The sequence below is a fragment of the Gavialis gangeticus genome, unplaced genomic scaffold, assembly GCF_001723915.1.
Source record: "Gavialis gangeticus isolate Ggan-Ray unplaced genomic scaffold, GavGan_comp1, whole genome shotgun sequence".
NCBI classification, from domain to species: Eukaryota; Metazoa; Chordata; order Crocodylia; family Gavialidae; genus Gavialis; species Gavialis gangeticus.
Window position 1 is genome coordinate 5,323,003 of NW_017728983.1, and position 20,578 is coordinate 5,343,580.

The 20,578-nt window shown below is 49.9% G+C and overlaps 1 protein-coding gene across 3 annotated transcripts in view; it reads left to right on the forward strand.

Moving 5' to 3' along the window:
- STK25 (serine/threonine kinase 25) overlaps positions 1-20,578 on the forward strand; it is a 52,964-nt gene that overhangs the window by 3,676 nt on the left and 28,710 nt on the right. Inside the window, exons 2-11 of one of the 3 annotated variants that reach the window (XM_019513399.1) lie at positions 3,793-4,023; positions 5,463-5,519; positions 6,079-6,187; positions 7,704-7,861; positions 8,156-8,341; positions 8,563-8,708; positions 9,661-9,775; positions 10,338-10,409; positions 13,272-13,408; positions 15,929-18,344. In XM_019513399.1, the coding sequence (XP_019368944.1) occupies positions 3,793-4,023; positions 5,463-5,519; positions 6,079-6,187; positions 7,704-7,861; positions 8,156-8,341; positions 8,563-8,708; positions 9,661-9,775; positions 10,338-10,409; positions 13,272-13,408; positions 15,929-15,968 (1,251 nt within the window). In that variant the 3' untranslated portion in view covers positions 15,969-18,344. Of the gene's footprint in view, positions 1-3,792; positions 4,024-5,462; positions 5,520-6,078; positions 6,188-7,703; positions 7,862-8,155; positions 8,342-8,562; positions 8,709-9,660; positions 9,776-10,337; positions 10,410-13,271; positions 13,409-15,928; positions 18,345-20,578 lie in introns of those variants that run through there. The other 2 variants (XM_019513392.1, XM_019513409.1) reach the window with 2 other exon arrangements.

The window sequence follows — 20,578 nt, forward strand, 5'->3', positions numbered from 1 at the left end:
AAAATTTTTCCCCCCCCCCCAGTCAAGAAGGTTCTAGCCCTTGGCATAGCCCGGTGGTTCTCACCTTTTTTTTAGGAGCAGGATGGGCAAGGCAGGGTGGCTGTGACCCCTGCTTCTTGTTTGTGGCCTAGCCCTGTGCTGAAAACCCCAGGCTTCTGGCTGGAGGCAAGCACCTCTTGGTGCCTTCATAACAGAGCCCTGGGGAAGACAGCACAGGTGAACTGCAGAGAAGCAGGGGTGAGGCAGGGTGCCATACCCCTGCTTCTCTGCACACTGCCAACCAGCTCATCTGTGCCTCATGCTCCAGGCAGTGATTGAATCCTGCCGAGCAAGTGGGAGCTTTCTCTTTTCCCCTGGCCCCCTCCCAGAACAGGACTTAACTGTGTCACCTCTAGAGCTGCCCACCTCAGCAGCAGCGCTGCCAAGTCTGGAGTGCTCACAGCTGCCAAGCTGGCTCCGAACATGCCATTCCTCTTAACCCCCAGTGCCAACTGAGATTTGCTTTGCTTTAAAACATTATCTCTTTGTGCACGATGGGGCATTTCCTGACAGCCATTGTGGTGGGATGCCTTTCCCATAGCTAGCAAGGTAGGGCTGTGGGGAGCAGAACGGGCTATGTGGCCTAATGTTCCTTCTTCCTCCTTTCCCACATGGAGTATTGTTTCCCACCCCAAGCCCAGTGCCGTTTGTTTCTCTAGCTCTGAGTGGCCTGGCAGAGCAGTCCAGCACAGGAGAAATGCTGGAATCACCCGAGTCCCTCTCTTACTGCAGAGCCTGTGCAGTGAATGTTCAGCCAAGCACATAGATATGATTGGGCGGACATCACGTAAGAGCTGTGTAATAGAACAGAGAACAGCAGGTCAGCTGGATCTCCTCCCCACCATGCTTGGGGCTCTGCTTTGCAGTTGCTGCAGGTTTGGCATTAGCAGAAGCAAATGGAAAAGGGTTCTAATGTGAATGGCAGCTGCAGAGCATGGCAGGTGTTAATTAATGTACACTTAGGCTCTGATGGGTCCACTCCCTCCAGGTGCCTTACCTGGGGTGAAGGATTCCACTTGCAGTGCCCCATGACTGTTTGTCTGATCTGTGTGTAAGGGTGTGGGTCACTCCAATTGTAAAGCCTGTACTGGAACCAAAGCAATTCCTAAGCAGTGAGAATAGGCTGTGAACTAGACAGTATCCAGGATGAGGATGCTGGTTGTCCTCTACATGCCGTCCCTCAGCACTGCATAATCATGTGCCAAAGCTTGCTTGTCGGCCGACTGGACTGCTCACTCCCCTCAGTGAGCATTTCCCCTCCACTGTGCAGGAGGTGTCTGAATTGGCCTCAGGAAACCTTGCTGAGTTTCTGTGGCCTCACTTTGCCTTAGATGGGATTGCAAGCACCCACCTTTGCTCAGTTTGTATGTTGTTCTGTTCATGCTCTGTGCCAGGGCCGTGTTTCCCCTGATCCTTCCATACTTAGGTGGGACAAAGGCCTTGGTGATGCCTGGTCCGGCCTTCACTGTGAGCATGCTTATGGTCTCCAGCGGGCGTTTCCTGGGGAGCGTGACTTTTGGGTTGGGCCTTTGCTTTTTCCATCGTTGGACAGAGTAATTCACTCCAAGGGCTTGGCTCAATCAGGGGCTTGTAACGTTTTTAACAAGCTTGTGGTCAGCCCATCCAGAGGCCCCTTCTGTTTTCCCTGCCTCAAAGAGGACCTTGAAGAATTTACAGCCCCCAGTTCTCCACAAAGCCTGATGGGGTTGAGCCTTGTGGCTCTCAGTCTGTGCTGGGACAGCTGCAAATGCTGGAGTTTCTCATTCTAAGTGCCAGCTTCCCTTTCATGGGATAGGATTGGTCTCTTGTGCAGTCTGTCCAGGCCTCTTGGCCAGCACTAACCACATGGGTGGTTTTGGCTGCTCTACACCCTACTGCTTGCCCAAGTCACTGCTGTGCTGGGAGCTGCCTCACGTTACTGTACCCAGTTGCATTGGCGTGTCCCCAGATGGCCTTCCCAACAGCTAGCCTTGTTTGCTTGGCTTGCTGCCCCTGCCACCACTCTGCCCTCCACTGTCATTGCTGAAGGACCCAGAGGTTGCTGGTCCTTGCTCTACGTCCAGTTCCCCCTCAGCCCTGCAGGGTGTGGTGGATGATGTGTCTGTTGCCCTTTCCCTTTAAGGGTTTTTGGGTGGGAGGGCCTGGCAGCCTCTACTCACAGAGGGAGCTGCAGAGGTGATGCTGAGCTGGGTATTTTGGGGAAGCTGCTTCATCCCTCCCTGGGGTGAAGGTAAGAGGCTTCTGTGGGTGGCAGACAGTGTAGCAGCCTGTGTTGCCAGATGGAGACTATTCTGTTCTGTTGGCCTCCCTTACTACTCCAAAGCATAAAACTGCTCCTGGAGCCCCTTCTGAGTCCAGCCGGACAGTCCCAGGACTGTTTGTTCTCACATCCTTTTAGTCTTGCTCTGGCTCAGATCATCTCCCATCCCTCCCTCGCCCAGGCCTTGCTGCATCTCCTTCACTCCTTTCATCTCGGCTGCTCTCTGCTCTTCCCCTCCCGCTCCGTTTCCAGCATATTTGTTCAAAGTGCAGTGCTGTTTGGGCGTTGCCATGGATGCACGAGAATGTTTGGTTGCCCTTCTGTTGTATCTTGGATTAAAAGGCCTGTTCAGGGAGCTGAGCATGGAGCCTGCAGCGCCCTGTACTCTGGGGGCTGGGGATAAACAGCCCTGCCCATCCAGTGGCTTAATGATCCAGGTTGGTTTAATGATTAAATAATAAGGGCTGCAGCCCCAGAAGCAGAGGGAAACATGCAGCTACCTTGACCTCAGAGAGAGTCTTGGCTCAGTCTAGCTGGGTGTGGCCCCTCCTGCATGATGCTTGCCCATAGGTGAGTGTGGTATTGAGTGCCAGACACGCTGGGTGTAGAGAACCCATAAATGCTCAGGGCTGAGTTGTTTCCAGTATGTTGATCAGGCAATACTTTCCAGAGTCCAGGCTGCCTACTTAGAAAAGCCCTTCTGATCACAAAAAGCCTTTTACGCGCAGGCTGCAGTGCTGTAGGGGAGCTGGGATCCTTGCAGCTGTCCTTCAGAGTGATGTGGGGCAGGCATTACCAATAGCTAAGGACTGTTGGGCTGGCTCATGTATGGCAGCAGTGAAGGCAGTCGCCTTAAACCAGTGTTGTTGAACAGCTTAGCCTGCTTTGTGGTGAAGTCTGGTAGTAAAATAAAGGGCAGATGGTGGGAGAGGAGAAAATAGCCCCCTGTGCCTTAAACCCCCTGCAAAGTCTCTGCTGATATGAGAGAAAATATGCCAGTGGATTTCTGCTGGCCTTTCTCTTGGGCCGCTATTTGCATGGTGCTCAGTAGGTCTTTGGAAAAAAATGCTGCCTCTGAGGTGCTCCGGGTCTTTGTTTCTACATGCTGAGGATGGGCAGCTCTGTTGTTATACAGCTGTTGTGGAAATGCCTGACCCTCCTGTGCTCCATCGTGGCAGGGAGCGTAGAGATAGCAAAATGAAAGTCCCTGCCTATGGGAGCCCATTGCTTCTCCAGTGGTCTTTCTGCATGCATGGAGGCCTGGGGGCCAAGCATGCCACATCTAAAGCTTTTGTTCTGCCTTTCGTCCTTCCCGTGGGTCACCCTGGGCTGAATTTTGGTGTGTGAGGAATCCCCAGAGAATAGTCTGGGGCTCTAGCTTGTCTTGATATGATGAGTATACAGGAAGTCGGGGAGAAAACAACTGCTTTGGTGCATCCTGTTGACTTCTTGGGGTTTACTGACTCTTCCTTTTGTCTCTGTCCCTGGGTTAGCACTCCCGGGTGGACCCAGAGGAGCTGTTCACCAAGCTGGAGAGGATTGGGAAAGGCTCATTCGGTGAGGTGTACAAAGGGATTGACAACCGCACCAAGGAGGTGGTTGCCATCAAGATCATTGACCTGGAGGAGGCGGAGGATGAAATCGAGGATATCCAGCAGGAGATTACGGTGCTCAGTCAGTGCGACAGCCCCTACATCACCCGTTACTATGGCTCCTACTTGAAGGTGGGCAGGGACACCCTTGCTTGCAGCCTGTGGCATTGGTGGGCAGCTTGCAGGGTCTGACAGATGGGTGCCCAGCAGCAGTAGGATGCACTGTCAGCAAAGGGTGTTGCAACAAACCAGGAAAATCAGTAGCTTCTGTCATTCTGACCATGTGGGACTCAGACCCTGCAGAACTCGCTGGGCAGGATGACATCTCCAGAGAGCAGGTGACTCGACTCTGTCAGAGACCTTCCATCCAACATCCATTCCTTATGTTTGCCTTCTGCTTTGTGTTTCTAAGGGGCAAATGGCCTGAGGCTTGGAGTTGGCTGCTCTATGATAATACACCTAATGCTTCTTCCCCAACCCCATTCCCTTCCTTTTAGGAGTTGCTTGTTTCTCCTGTCAGGGCTACTGCTGTGGTGGGTGACACCACCTCTAGCAGAGCCTGCTCCACCTTTGCTTTTCTCTGGATGATTCCCCTGTGGAGCAGTATGGAAGTGCTGGGCTGCCTAAGACCCAACCCCGTCCATGAATAGGGCTCACCCACCCTGCAGTCTGTGCATTGCCAGTGAAAGGACTGAGACCACCCGTTGTTTTGTTTCTCACTGAAGCCAGTCTAGACAGAGGTCCAAATTAAAGGGTCACTGTTATAATGCTGTTGCTGTTACTATTGACTGGTGTCATGAAGGTGTCAAGGGTCAGAGCCCTGCTGTTCCAGACACTTAGACACAACAGAAGAGACACTCTCCACCTGTTAAATGTTTGTCAAGATGCTACAGGTGAGTGAAGTGGACATGCAGGGGTTCTATGTTGGGAGGCCTACAAAATAATTGCCGTGATCATAGTTAAACCCCAGAAGGCATGCTGTGGCAAGGTAAGCCAAAGTTGGGAGCTTCTGACTTGCTTGGAGATGCACAAAATGAGTTTGTTGCAAGTGAACAACCATGCAGGCTGTCGGATGTGACCCCAGTGGGCAGCTGTAGTATCCAGGACTGGAGAGCTGTGTTGTCCCATAAATGTGTTTTTCAGTGCCAGGATAAAGGCACTTTACTGTGTCCATGGGGAGAGATTTACATGGCCTTTGGCTGTGAATGGGCTTACGCTGCATGGTACACAGTCTTGCACCTTGGACTGGTGTCAAACCACTTAGGAAACTGAATTAAAAACAAGGCTTGGAAGGGAAGTGTGTGGTGTGCTCCATCCCTTGGTCTGCCCTCAGCGTCATGCCCCTATGTCAGCAAGGGCAGGGAAGGATGGAAGCTCCCTGATGTGACCCTTGCCCAGGGGAGGAAACACGAAGCCCACTCAGTCCATTGGACCAATTCCAGCTTCCACTCCTGGAGCAACTTGTTGTTGGTCCTGCTGTTGTGGAGAGAAAGCCTGACTGATTTCTGACTGTTTTCACCTCTAACTGTGACCAACACTTACTCAAGCCCATTCCCTTGTCTGGTTTGCAGGGCACCAAGCTGTGGATAATTATGGAGTACCTGGGTGGAGGGTCGGCACTTGATTTGGTGAGTAGCTTGGTTAGCCCTTGTCTTGGGACACCTACTCAGAGGCACACTGGGGAGCCTTGGTTTGTGAAGCAGCTCATAAGCATGGTGCGTGTTTGCATCACTCAGTCTGATTCAGAGTGAAAGGAGTTAGTGGGGCTGAATGGGCATGTTTATAACTTTCATGTCCCATGTGCCAAGCACCCACTTCTTCCCTAGCTGCAAATTCTCCAAATTCATAGCCTTTCCTGTGCAGTTTGGGTTCGGGGAGCAGGATGTCAAACCCAGATGTTTCCTTCCAGAACAATGCGTCTGCTGGACTGGTGCAGTTAGACCTGCTGGGTGTGAGGTTCCAATGAGCAAACTGAAAAGAGCCTGGGAATGGCAAAGCCCATGACTCGCCAGTGAGGGTTCCCGAGTGCCTGTCACAGACATTGAGGAGAAAGTTCCAATGCTTCCTCTTCCTCCCACTTCACCCACCACCTTTCTTTCCCTACTTTCCCATGTATTTAGCAGCTATATTTCTTCCCCCCCAGCAAGCACTTGCACTTACTCCTCCCTCCTTTCTTCCCTGTTTCAGCTGAAGCCAGGACCCCTGGAAGAGACTTACATTGCCACTATCCTGCGGGAAATTCTGAAGGGCTTGGACTACCTGCACTCAGAGAGGAAGATCCACAGGGATATCAAAGGTTAGACTTAAAGAAGCCAGACCCTTTCCCTGCCAGAGACACTCATGGAAGCAACTTGAGAGTGGTTCCAGAGACCAGAGCAGCCAGACTTGTATTTTTGTTGTCCAATAGGTCTAGATGTCAGTAGTTATTCAAGAACAAACCTCCTTCTCATGGACATCAAACGGTGCACCCTAACTGGGAGAGCATGGAGGGTCAGAAGTGCTAGGCTGGCACCTGTGCTTTGTTAGAAGAAATGGAGCAAGGGGTGGGGAAGATAAGTTGCCAGAGAGATGTCAAACAGCAGAGGTCCTTGGCTTCCTGCCTGATTGCTCCTAGCTGCTTTTTGGAGCTCTTTTTTTGGCACATCAGGCCCTGAGGGATCACAGTGCTGTCCCACCATGGATGCAGTACACCCAGTGCTCTTACCACGGTGGTTGGGAGCTCCATCAGTACACGCAACAGGAGTTTCCCAATGGAGTGCTTTTTTTACACTGGTGCTATGGTGCTGGGGGCCTCAGGGCTGTTGACTGTAGTTTTTCCTTGACTAGTTTTAAAGCATCAAATAGGACAGACACCCTGCAGAATGGACAGACAGGTTCTGCCCCCCCAAGAAGCTTAGTTCAGAATGATGTAGTAAAGGGATGGAGCCAAATCATAGGGTTGGGAGCAGGAGCACATTGTGACTTCAGCAAGAGAAGCAGATGGGGCAAAAGGGTTAACTGCTGTATACTCTGCCTTGCTACTTGCAAGTTGTGGGAGGACACTGATGAGCAAGGAACTGCTGGGAGAGCCAGTTTGGGACTGGGAGTTAAGGGTCTTTCTCACTGCAGGGGTGGCATGAAGTGGATATAGGTGGGATGGTGTCAGGCCTTTGTGTTTGCAGCTGTTTGAAATTAGGAAGGCTTAACTGTACCCAGGTTAACCCATGCATGTGTCCATGGCCTCCAATTGTCTGCACCACTGGTAGCGCACAGATAGAGTGGGCTTGCTCTTCCTAGCTCTTGCAGCCCTCCCTCCTTTCCCTCTTCCCCCGGGAACAGCTGCAGTGGGGATGGCAGGAGTTCCTGCCACCCCATTCTGTTCATCTGCAAACCAACTTAGGGGATCTCTTGTGGACAGAAACAGATAAGTGGGCAGGTTTTAGGATATCTGTGACTAGGGCTTGTGGCAGTGATTGATGCCTTCAAATAGCCAGGCTTTCAGGCAGTGCTGAAAATCAGGTCCCTTTGGAGTGTCTTTAGCTGGATATCCTTCTCCATGTGGCCAGCAACTTCCAGGAAGTCCTGTGTGGCTGATCCTTGGTGCCAGATAGATGTTTCCCTTCTGCCCCAATTGCAGGAAGCTATTCAGGGCCTCTGCTGACTGTGGGAATAAGATTTAGAACCTGGAAATAGAAGCTATGGGGAATGAACAAGGGGAGGAGAGATTTTTCAGAGCAACAGGGAGGTATTACACTAACTGTGCTCCAGCCATGGGTACTGGATTTCCTGTGGGTTCCAAAAACCACTGAACTTATTCTCATTTATGCAAATAGCTGCCAATGTGCTGCTTTCGGAGCAAGGGGATGTGAAACTGGCTGACTTTGGGGTGGCTGGGCAGCTGACAGACACCCAGATCAAGAGGAACACATTTGTTGGGACACCATTCTGGATGGCACCAGAGGTCATCAAACAGTCTGCCTATGACTTTAAGGTGAGCTTGCAGCAGGGGTTGTCACCTTCTTCAGAACTTGGCATGCATCAGTGCTATGTGACGTGCATACAGTAACGCTAGCATGGATGTTTCCCTTTGCCTTGAGAGTGGCCCTTAAGAGGAGGGATTGGGACCTGTGGGGGAAGCTTGGGATCAAATAACTATTGAGATTAAATCCTACGTTTGCCCTCAGTGAGACAGGGCCTTTCTGTTAGTTCTGTTGTATGCATCTTGCATTGGCCTCTGCATACACAGCCATCCATGACCAAATCCCTCTTCTCATTTCTCTCTCAGGCAGACATCTGGTCCCTTGGGATTACAGCCATTGAATTAGCCAAGGGTGAGCCCCCAAATTCTGACCTACATCCTATGAGGGTTCTCTTTCTGATCCCCAAAAATAATCCTCCAACACTGGAAGGGCACTACAGCAAGCCCTTCAAGGAGTTCGTGGAAGCCTGTCTCAACAAGGACCCTAGATTTGTAAGTATCCCTTCCCACATGGGGGCAGAATGGCAGGGCATAGCACTGCAGAGCCAGAGGGGCCTAGAGACCCCTCTGGATGTTGAGGCCTCCAGCAAGACTGTAGGAGCCAGGGTGCAGGAGGGAAAGGGAAAGGGAAATGGTGGAAGCAAAAGGCAAAGCTCTGGGGTATGAATGTCATAGCTCTTCCATACCTTTGCCTAGCTTTTTATTTACCACAGAGGCCAACTGCTAAGGAGTTGCTAAAGCACAAGTTCATCACACGCTACACTAAGAAAACCTCATTCCTCATGGAGCTTATCGACCGGTTCAAGCGTTGGAAGTCAGAGGGCCATGGAGAAGACTCCAGCTCTGGAGATTCTGACATGTGCGTATCCTGCCTGCCCTGATGTCTGTTGCCAGGTTCTGCTGCGGGCTGCTTCCCCTGTGCCCTGCCTGCTGACACTGCAGATCGTAGAGGCCCAATGCAGCAATTATAAGACAGGCCCCTGGGCTTGGTTAGTGGGATGCTTCTCATTGGCCTTTGGTTGGTGAGCAGCTGCAGATAGACAAGCCCTGGTTGTGAGAGCAGAGCATGGATGGATGAAGAGGGTGAAAGGCTGGAAAGCTGACCTGCTGCATCAGCTTGCCAGTGGGGTACTCATTGGAGTCCTCTGTTTCCATGTTTCTCACAGGTGTCCAGCTGAATCTGTTAACATGCCTGGCAGCCGGTGCTTGGTGAAACCACGTTGCAGCTGCTGGGTAGTGTTTGTAGGGACAAACATTAGCAGGGTTTGCGGAGGACACACATTAGCAAGGTTCTGGGAAGGGAAGGGCAGCTCCTAGCACTGTGGTCCCTTCTGTCTGATAGAACACAGCTTGTTGCTGTTCATAAAGGCTGTGGCTGGTTCTTGCTCTGCTCTGGGTCTGGCTTCTTAGCTTTTTGACAATCCAGTTTATTAAGAGGGTTTCTAATGGGGCACTCAGAATTGCTAGTGAGACTCAATCCAGATGCTCTGTCAAACCAGGCTTATTTGCTCCAAGTTGATACAGGGACCCAGGAACCTGGCAGGTGCTGCCATAGTAGCCACACAGGCTATGTATGACAAACTGCATGGTTCATGGAAGTGGAAAATGATTCCAGCACAGTTGGATCTTCAGCCTGACTTGGATTAACACCTGTGCCCCAGCTACATCACCACTAATGTTGATGTCTCATAAGAAATGCCCTGGGATCAAAAGCCAGCTGTGTGCATGAAAATGGGTCCATGATGTTCAGCATGTGGCACATAGGATACTCTGCAGGTTGTGTCTTCAGCTTCTTCCTCTTCTGTTTCTAGTGATGGAGATGCGGAAGATGGAGACCAGGGTCCAATTTGGACCTTCCCACCAACTATTCGCCCCACCTCCCTTAACAAGCTGCACAAAGGAATGGCTCTTCACGGCTCCCAGAAGGTCGGTGCTGGCCTTGTCTTGGGAGACTAGAAGTGTGAGGCATGGCTGGGGCCTTGGAGAGGGTGTGACTGCCTCCCTGCTCTCCCCAGTGGACTTGTATTGCACCTCTGGAACATACTGGTGCCCTCTGCCTAGCATCTAGGCATGCTGGGACCTGGCAACTAGGGCTGCATCATACATGCCTCTGATAAAGCAAGTTTCGTGAGGGCTGGATACGCAGCCTCCATTTAGGGGGCTGGTAGTGTCCCTGATAGGGTCATTGTAACTGCTGTCAGGGTATGAAGCAGCCTAGTGAAGCGTCTGACACTCCAGCACCTGCTTGCCTCTCGGAGGTTAAATGGAGGCTGGTGACTGAGACTCCCTACCCAGAATGGCCTTGGCTGGTGCAGCCAGCCTACCCCATCTCCCTGTCATCAAGAGATCAACACCAGCTGCTCCTCTACTGGGAGACAGGTGTCAGCTCTGCAATGTTAGAGCTTCTTTGAGGGCTGGAATCCCCATACCCACAGGGGTGTCTGCTGCGTGTGCTCATCACTGTCCCTCTGTGTGTTTTGCCTTCCAGTCTGCTGAGCCCATCAAGCGGCAGCCGCGATCACAGTGCCTCTCCACCCTTGTTCACCCAGTCTTTGGAGAGGTGAGTAGGCCTCTGCCCTGTTCACAAGGGCTGCAGGTGATGAAGCAGCTGGGCAACTGTTGCCAGACATGCAGATGGGAAGGGTGGCTGAGATGAAGAGGAGCAGGGTTGCTGGCAGGACATGGGGATGGTGACCCATCTCTCTCCTTGTACAGGAAAGCAAATATACTGTGAAGAACCCTTTCTACTACCCTGGTGCTGCCAGACCTGCCTAGGCAGGAGTGCAGTACCACTGCTTTCCTTGCCCTTGTTTTCTGAGCTCTCCCCACTTCTGCTTTAGCCACATGCGTCATTTCCTTTGAGCCCAGGGCATTGGACTGTCATCCTCTCTGAGCCTCAGATGCTTCAGCCTCCTTCCAGCCCCTGTCTTCGTGCTGGTAATGCCAGCTCATTGTCAACTGTAGCCATCCCCTCACCTCTGTGGGGACAGGAGATTTCCAGGTTGGTCTGGAAGAGAGCTGGGATATGCCAGTGTTGGGCAAATCTCGCCCTATTGTCCTTTCAAACTGCCTAGCCCACCCACATCCTCACCCCACCTGAGCCTGCTCTGTCTGTCGCTGGTCCATGCTGCTGCCCTTGACAGCAACAGCAGGAGAACATTTGCCACTGCAAGAGCATTGGAGCAGGAAGTAACTCAGTGATTTCTAGCCTTTCCTTCTGGCTGTCTTGCACTTGGTCCACTGTGACTCTGTGCTAGCTGGGGCTGGCTGTTGCTAGCAGAAGCTTGTCTTTGGTGGGGTGGGGTGTGGAGGGGCATGGGGAGGAGGGCAGAGAGTAGGTCTGGAGAACAGATGGGAGTTTAATACCAAAGCAATGGTTGGTATTACCACAAAGCCATACCACAAGCCTTTAGCCTGTGTCCATGTTGAGCAGAACTAGCTTTTGATGCCCTGTAACTGCCTGTGAAAGCCTGGGGTAAATTTTTAAATGCTTAGGTGAACACTTCCATAGGTAGGTGCCTGAAGGCTAGCACCTGGGCATAAAGGGCCTGACTGAGCTGCTGAGCATCAGCAAATCCACTGGCATGTCACCTCTGGAAACTGCTCTTGCTGCAGTACCTGATGTCCTGGGGCCTACAGCTGACGGTGCTGACCCTAGGCCCTCAGGCCAATGTTGGGTTGATTTGTCCCCCAAGAAGCCTTAGCATGTGTCTCTGTGCACCTGGGTGAAAGCCTGGCAGGTGTGAGGCCTATATCAGAATGGGGTGAAGCCGGTGGGGATGTGCAAATAGCTTAAGGATCACCTCCAGGCTTTCTGTAGATTTTTATCCTCACTGCGCTTCTCCTCAGGCTGTCCCAGGCTTGCGGAGCAACTGCTACAGAACAGTCCTGGCCTCATTACCCCTTTTCACCTTTACACAACTCTTCCACAAAGGCTTAAGTTTTATACTATATGCACATTGTATTGAAGGTACCTGGTTTCTCCTCCAGAGAAACCAGATTAGTGACACAGTGGGAACACAGCAGCTAGGTAACAGCAGCATGCACTACAGGCTACTGAACCACTTAGGTTAGTTGCTTGGGGGTCACTGCCCACTTAGAGCAAGAGCGTGTTAAATCATCCATTAGCAAGGAACAGGCCCTGTGTTTGCATTCCTGAGTTCTCCACTGGTGCAGAGGTGAAAGCACATCCCAGGGAGATGGTGGGGGTTTTTTGTTTAGCGCATCAGTCACTACATGTCCATCATCCCCACCCATGGCTGCTGCCTGTGAATGAATAGGGAGGCAAGTGGGCAGCTCAGACAGCTGGGGGTTTGTAGCAGTGATTAAGTTGCTTTCACAGGCAGCAGACAGGAGGCTGGTAACTGGTTCACTGTTGTCCAGCAGGGGGACTGTGAGGCCAGCGATGGCCTTGCTGCAGCTTAGCATGAGCTGAGCCTTGTCCTGCAGAGTCCAGGCTCTGTGGGTGGTAACTAGGAACGCTGCACTTCAACCATGCTTGGTCGCAGGCTTGCAGGAAGGTGCTGTGAGGACGTGGCAAAGCCACTTAGCCTGTGTAGCCAACAAAGCTAGTTAAGAAAGCTTTTTAATTAAAACAAGGCTGCTGTTAGCTGGCACAGCAAATGGAACAACAGCAGCTTCTGCTCTTAGTTGCCCCGAGAGGGTAAGACATTGTTGGGGACAGAGCTCTGTGGGCTTGCATAGCCCAGGCGTCACTGCCTGCAGTGCGCTTCTTAATGCTGTTTGTGTGTTAAGTAAACATTACGCCAGGCACAATTAGACTAGTGTGTGCTGAGGCCTGAACACAGTGAGTTAATGGGAGACAGATGCAAGCGCAGGCTGTCAGAGAATTTCTCCCTTAGGGCATTGCACTGCACAAGGTCCTGGCTGGCTTGGCCTCTGCTGCATGTCAACAGTCCTTGTCTAGGCAGTGGTTGTTCGGTGCTGTTGGTCCAGTCTCCACTGCAGCTTTCTGCCATGAGGTTTGTCTCCTGTAGCTTCCACAGAGACTGCCTACAGGGTAGTGGTGATGGACACTGAACTGTTCTCGGCTCAGGTGTTCACACCAACTTGGTGTGAGGGTTGCACTCCTGCTCTGGATCCACCACTGTTTTCCAGTTCACTTTTACTGCTGCTTAGTAGGGACTTTTGTCTTGTTAAGGGCTTTGCTTTCATGGTCATTCTCTGAGGAAAGAAACAGACTAGGATCTGGAGGTATGTGTGGAAACTCAAGCTTGCCTTGGGCCTGCCCTTTCTGCATGACTCTCCTACAGGGAAACAATGGTCTGTGGTCACCAGGCTTGTACAGAAGAGTCCACAACAGAACAGTTGCTGGCTTGGTCACCCAAAAAGATCATGCCTCTTAATAGTTGCATTGAGCTGCTTGTAGCTAAGGTGTTAATGGGGAGTTTCTGATTTGCAGTTGAAAGACAAGCACAAGCAGACTGGGGGCAATGTGGGAGCCATGGAGGAGCTGGAGAACGCCTTTAGCTTGGCGGAGGAGTCCTGCCCAGGCATCTCTGACAAACTGATAGCACACATGGTGGAACGGGTACAAAGGTAACAGTGCACTCTGGGGCAAAGGGCTAGGGAGGGCTCTGCTGAATTATAGGGTAATGCAACTGCCTCAGCTAGGATTTAGCTTTCCAGTTGCCCAGAAAGCACAGTAGGTAAACCTAGATGTTCATAGGATACTCCTTTTTGATGCCATTGTCCCTTTTCAGATGTACATTTTAGGAGAGGTTCTTCCTGCCTCCTGTTGGCCATATTTCTGTACACCAGCAGTTCTCAACCTTTTTTGTATCAGGACCCATCTATAAATATCAGTGGCTAGTCCTGACCCAATGCCTCTCACTCCTGATCCACTGCCTCCTGTCCCCAGTGTATGGGGCAAGGGGTGGGGGGGCTCGAAGCAGCCCCTTGCAGGCTGGAACTCTGCCAGCCGGCAAGGGAAAAGGAACGGTTTCCTACATTTTTTCTCCTTTTAAAGAAGAATCCATTTTCAGGTTTGTTTGCGACCCTTTCATATATTCTTGTGACCCACTTCTGGGTTGTGACCCACAGGTTGAGAAGTGCTGCTGCAGACCACACTAATGCTTTCAAGCTTCCTGGGACAATACTGTGAACTGTCTTCATCTCTAATGGGTGCTATCCTAGTACTGTCACTAACCCAGCCAGCAGGCTTGTATGTGCACCCTTAAATTCATTTCTGCATCAAGGAGTTCCCCATGTCCCCTCAGCCTGCCTTCAGGATCTGTTTGGCTCGCATGCTTTTGAGCTCATAAGAGCTTCTGCATGCTGATTTTGATGAACTGATGGAGCAATGTCAGTTTGTGAAATTAAGAATGGAGTGTCCCCTTTCCTTGCCCTAAAGTGTCAGGGTGCCTGCAGACTCACAGGGAGTAAGATGGTGATGTAAGAGGTTGCATGGTGACTTGATGTACTGTGAACCCTTTCAACCCCTTTTACGTGCACTGGAATTCAGCTGTAGCACTCTGTACTTGTTACCTTGGAGCTGCTACACCAGCAGGTAAAGCTCACAGATTTGAAGCAGGCAGGATACCATTCTTTAATGTTCATTGATCTTATAATACCTTAAACACTTCTGGTCTGTGTGGAACTGATAACACCAATTCAGGGGAAAGTTTGGTCTTCAGTGATAATCATGGGCCAAGAAATTAGCCCTGCATTCACCTGCAACCCAAACCATAAATCACTGCATGAAGACAACACTTGAAAGTCAGTTTCTTTCTCAAGACTACAGTTCAGGCTTCTGTTTTCCCAGTGGAAGAGGCCTGTTCTCTGTGGGTTCACAAGGATGGTGCCAGATTTGACTTTGAGTAGAAGAGACCTCCCCAGTCATGACAGAGGGAATAACCTGTTCCCTTAAAGCTGGTTGTTTCACACCTCCTGTCTAAAGGCTGTTCCAGAACCTCACTCTGCTTGTGGTTAGAAACCTTCTAATTTCCAGTCTTTGGAGGAGCTAAATCCTAGTGTCTGAAATGAGAGGAGCAGCTGTTTGTTTTGCTTGTGCCCCTTGAAAGACAGCTTGGTTGTGTTGTTGTATGGTTTAAACCACCAGGGCTTTCAAAATTAGCCAGATAAACTGGCCTGAGTGGTGGGTGGCAGCTGAAGCCTTGCCCTGCGTGGCTGAAAAGAGAGCTCATCTGCTACAGGGCAGCTTTGAGCCCAGGGGGTTTGCCTCTGCATCCTGTGCTGTGCTGAGTTTGCAGTACAGCTGGGCCTGAGGTGCCTTGGGCCTTTGCCTGACTTAAGCGGCTGTCCATGTTACCTGCAGGCTTGCACTGGATCAATCTTGATGACAGAGTAGAGCTCCTTACTAATGCTAAAGCTTCCTTGGTGCTCCTGAATCGCTTTAAATTGCAGCTAAATATGAAGCAGAAACAAAACCTGAATCTAGTCAGGGCAAGAAAAGGCACAAGGGTATCTAGTCTGACCTGCCTAACAGGCTGCAGACCTTCCTGGGAAGCACTGCATAAAGGTCTAGAACTGCAGATGTGAGCCAGAGGTTTTTTGAAAGCCCCACCTCTTTCACATGCAAAAGGGCTACTAAGAGCCAGTGTCGGAGATGGCGGCTGTGGGAAGCAGTGCTTGGCTAAGATTCTCCAGTGTGGGAGAATGTCCTGGGGTACAGCTGTAGGCGGTATCCCTGGCCAGGGCAGTTATGCAGTTGTGTGACATTCCCACTCCTGAAATGCCTTCTCTGAAAATTGAATGCAAAAATCTAGAACTCTCGGGTCCAAAACGATACCATTTATTAGACCAACTGAGAAATTGCAAAAAAAAGTATTTTCTTCTGAAAATTGTATCTTAAAGGCACAGGAGAACCCCCTACTGGGCTGTTACCTCAGTGCTGGTTCTCTTTCATGAGTTTTGCTCCTGCTTTTAGCCACAGCTGCTGTTGGCTTGGGGTCCATCAGATGCAACTCGGATGGCTTGTTCCATCAGTGTCTGGGGTGGTCCCTGGTCAGTGTAGTGGATTCTGGCACCTTGCCTGTGACTGGATAGTGGATGAGTGTGGCCAGTTACACCGGTCTCCTTTTCCCTTGCCCCTCACAGGTTCTCTCACAGCCGGAACCACCTGACTTCTGCCCGCTGACGTCAATGTTCCTTGCTGCTGTTTTGGGGGAAGGGAGGATTTTTCCAGTTTCATAAGAACTACATCTCTAATTCAGACACCATCTGCTGTTGGATGTAACATTGTGCTATGGACTCCAGGACATTTCAGAGCCTTCATATACATATTTCCATGACAACCCAGGGTGAGGTTCACAATGCAAGTACAATTTAGACCTTTTGTGGAGCCCAGGAAGGGCGGTCTAATTGTTTTTACAATGTACTCGATGCAGTTTTTAATGGTTTTTCTCCCTGTTGATTTGGTTCAGAGCTTGCTATAGGTAAATTCTGGCTTCTGGAGACAGAGAGAGGTTCTCTTGGACTCAAATGTGTTTCAGAGAGAAGCATGCTGAGGTAGCTCTCCTCTTCACAGGGGAAGTGTACATGAACTGTATTGTACAAGCAGCACAGGCATGTCTGCAGCTTTCCATACACTACAGCATCCAGTAGAGTCAGATCAGCCTTCTGGCCCTACGAGAGGTTTCTCCTTCAGTCCTATTGTACATTAGGGAGGCAGCAGTTTGCTGCCACTGCCACCACCTTGCATTCACGTAGTGGGTTTGCTGACTGCGCTTCCTCGGGTTCTGAGGGTGCCATTTCACACTAGTCATTGGCTAATCTGTACCAGCCTAGCCCAGAACTCGCCTCACTACTCTGCAGAGGAGCAAGGCTGGGGCAGTTGTGTTTGGCTTGGCCCCTCCCAGAAGTGGCTGAGTAACCACCTCATGTTCCCTTTGCAGCCTGAGCGCTGCTCCTTGAATGACCAGACATGCAGTGAGCCAGAAGGCTCCCTGTAGCCCTACCCATCAAGGATATTCAGTGCCCTGGCTAGCTCCTCAGCAATGAGTAGTTATGTCTTAGCAAAGGGACATCTACCCATCAGCCAAAGACACTTAAAGCTGAAGCCTGATGTGTAATTTATGCTAATTACAATGGACTAAATTCCATGCAATTCCACTGTCAGGGAAGTCAGAACTTTCAAGGCTAGTGGTTAGCCAGCAACAATGGTGGCTCTAATGCTATACTTGAGACAGCAAAGCCAATTTCTCGCTGCCCCCTGCACCCCCTTTTTGTTTTCCCCTCTGAACTTTCTCTTAAAACTTGGAGCTAAACTACTTGAAGCCAAAAGTACAGTCCGCCTGAGGAGCTGCATCTCTGGCCGCTCTATAGGAAAGATAACATTTGCCACCATGTTACCTGCACAAGCTGTTTCATTGATGCAACTGGCTTTGCTTTCTCTACCATGCTACTCTAGGCACCAAATGTCAGTTCTTTATTTCATGTTGTGAATTCTACACTAAGCAAGTACATTCAGGAGCAGGAAGGAAAGTGGGTTTGAGAAGAGCCAGGATCAACATTTTGAAAGTTGGGTTTTAAAAAATAAGCATGTAAGGTAGTGATTCTCAACTAGGGTGCCATGAAGTCCTTTTCAAGGGTGATGCACAAAACACTGTTAGGTGTGCAAACATCAGCACGAGTCACAAGATAAACCTGGAGATTTCCCATAAGAATGCATAGTGTCAAAAACATTCTGTCATCTTTCTGAGAAGAATTGCTCTAGTATTTTTTCCACAATCGAACAGAACAAGTGGAAGTGAAGAGCTGGCATTTTCTGAGGGCTTCCTCGAGTCTAAAAAAGTTGAGAACCACTGATCGAAGGGATGGATCTTTAACTCCCATGAAATAGATGCCTTTATTTCTTTAAGACATGGAAGACAATTAAAAGTCTGGGTCTAAAAAGAGTTACCTACATAAGCAGTGTGACTTCATAGCTGCAGTTGCTCAGTCCTTCTAAGAGCTAGAGCCACCTGGTTTGTAAACCTTGATTCTGGTTCTTACCTCAAGTGGACAGATTTCAGAACACAGGACCAGTCATCTCTGTGCACTTGTAGCCCTTCACTCAGTCTGGTGCGGTTCATGTTAGCATATGATTATCTTTGCTGCTTCTCTGTGATGGGCTGGGTGAGTGATAACACTGCTGCATGTCTGGTAGCCACTAGCAAGACAGTAGCTGAGGCCTGAAGCCTGGCCTAACGCAAAACCCTGTTTTCTGTGGTCTCCTTCAAGAAGAGCAGTGTGCGGGCAGATCAGACACTCAGCCAGGCCAAAGGGAGAGGCTCCTGGTTAACATAAAGGCAGCTGAAAGTTTTGTGTTGCGTTTGTAACTGCTGCTCGTGATGGTAGCAGATTGTGTTAAAGGTACCTTGTATTATCCTTCACATGCACTGCAGTGTCATGAGTAAAGTTTTTAAAGGAAACAGTCCCCAGAGATTGCCTCCAGTATTCAAAGCAAAAACAATTTAGTTTATAAAAGCATTGAAAGGGATCCACCACTTTCAATAAAGTAATAAATACAAGAGCTGCTTGGTGTAGCCTGTCATTATGCAAACCAAGCTATGGCTTTGCCAAACACATCAGAGCTTCTGCACGTGGAGCAGAGTCCTTATGTGAGACACTGTTCCAGCTGGGTGCACTGCTGAGTTTGCCTTGCCCCGTGCGATGGAGCTATGTTTGCTCTAGCGCTTCCACCTTGCTACAGTGTTCACTGAAATTGCAGATGTGTCAGACCTTGCAGATAAAAGGTGACTGAGCAGTGAGAAAGAATGGCTACAGAACCAAAGCAGCTTCTTGACCCTGACTTATATCTGCTCCTGAAGCAGCTGAATGCCTCTCCCTGTTGTGCTTCGGTCATACACCTCAATCCATGGGCCAGCCATCCTGCATAAAGCAGAAGGTGTGAGCTCACCCCAAGCTCTTCTCCAGCACACACCAGCTCCAAGAAAACCAGAGGCAACCAATTATCTAAGCAGAACACAGCCTTGTGGGGAGCAGGAGCAGGGTAAGCCAAAGCCAATTTAAAAGATGAGATGAGACCAAGGACCATTGGAGGTTGGTACCTAGAGGGCAACTTTCCTGCCAACCTACTTGGTGGAGCTGGCCAGAAGCCACTGAAGATATGCTGGTCTCGGCTGATTTGAGGCAGAATGGAGAGCGCCACTGGGCAGATAAGGCCTCTGATGTGAAAGTGAACTTCCTCTCCTGGACTGTGGCAGACATGCTACCCTTGCACAAACCTTGCTTTTGCTCACAGCCTCCCTTCACTACGGTCCTCATAAGAACTGTGGACACACCCAGAAGGACTCCATTTTTGCTGTGGGGGCACCTTCCTATGCTACTTTTAATTAAAGTGGAAATGCTTGGGAGCCACCATTGTTACTGTTCTCACAGTCACACACATGGTTGTGGTTTAATTTGCCCAGAAACTGTTTTAAAGGAAAGATGCATCTGAGGCACACAAATGACTACAGCTGTTTCTAATCAAGCTACAGAGCACTGATGTTTTGTTGGTTGACTAAATTCTAAGCAAGAGGAAAAGTGATGCTAGTTCCCGTGAATGTCTGGTGCACACAGAGGCTGACATGGTTGCAGCACATCTCTCAAATGATTGCTGCACATACTTTTTACATGTTTGGGAATAAAATGGGCCATCCTATCCAGTAACACACCAGCTATGATGCATTCAACCTTCATTACATTAATGGGGGCAGTACAGAACCCCAATGTGGAAGAAGACAGTCAAACAGGATGAGGGCAGTATGTCCAGCTTGCACTGTATTTTTAAGCCAGGTTTACAGCAGGGATGGGACTCATTCTCTCTGATGGTTGCTTTTGACTCTGCCCTTGTATCCTGTCTGACTCTTCATAGGTGTTCAAAGAGAGGAGGTGTTGCACAGAAGGTTGAACAGCTGCATGTCATGCTGCTTCCCTGGAGGCTGAAAGCATAGGGGTATTGCAGTGGGCAGTGAACAGTTTGCAGGAATCTTCCAAGTGACCTAAGACACTGGCCTGTCTCTCCAGTATGTGCTGATGAAACTTCATGGAGTTGTTACAGCATTGGTCTGTTCAGCTTGGAAACAACAGACCAGGACGACAAACAGTCTACAATGCTAGGAAGTGAAGAATGCATCTCAAGTAGTCGCAGAAATTGAATGTTCTATGTAGATGATAGCAAACAGTGGTTTCTTACTGAAGTATTTTCCTATGGGGAATAGCCAACACAACAGTTTAATTACAAGCGAGACAATGGGGGCCAAATATTCCCTATTTAAAACTGTCCAGCCAAACCTCTCTTACATGGGTGAAGATCACCCAGCATTTATGAGTTCATTTCCTCTGTCCAAGGAAGAAAATTACTTTGTCATTTTCTTCTATGGGCTTCATCCATTCCTTGATTGATTGGTGTCAGGAAACTGCTCTGTGATGTTGCCCAGGTCCTGTTTAAGGGAAGGTTGTGCCTCTACAGATGCTGAAGTCTCAGCCATTGCAGATTGTCTACACTGATGCAGTGTTAGAAAATCCCAAGATCAATTGCTGAACTCAGTTATTTAGAGGAAAGCTGATCCAGAGTTAGGTTGTGCTCCTGGGAAATCAGGAGACGGGTTCATTTCACTGTCCCAACGAATTCCATGTGACCATGGGCAAGTCACCCATCTCTTGCTGCATCCCTTCCCTACTACAATGGGGTTAGTAGCACTGTCCTATTTCACAGGTGTGGAGTGAGGATAAATGGATTTAGAACTGTGAAAAGCTCAA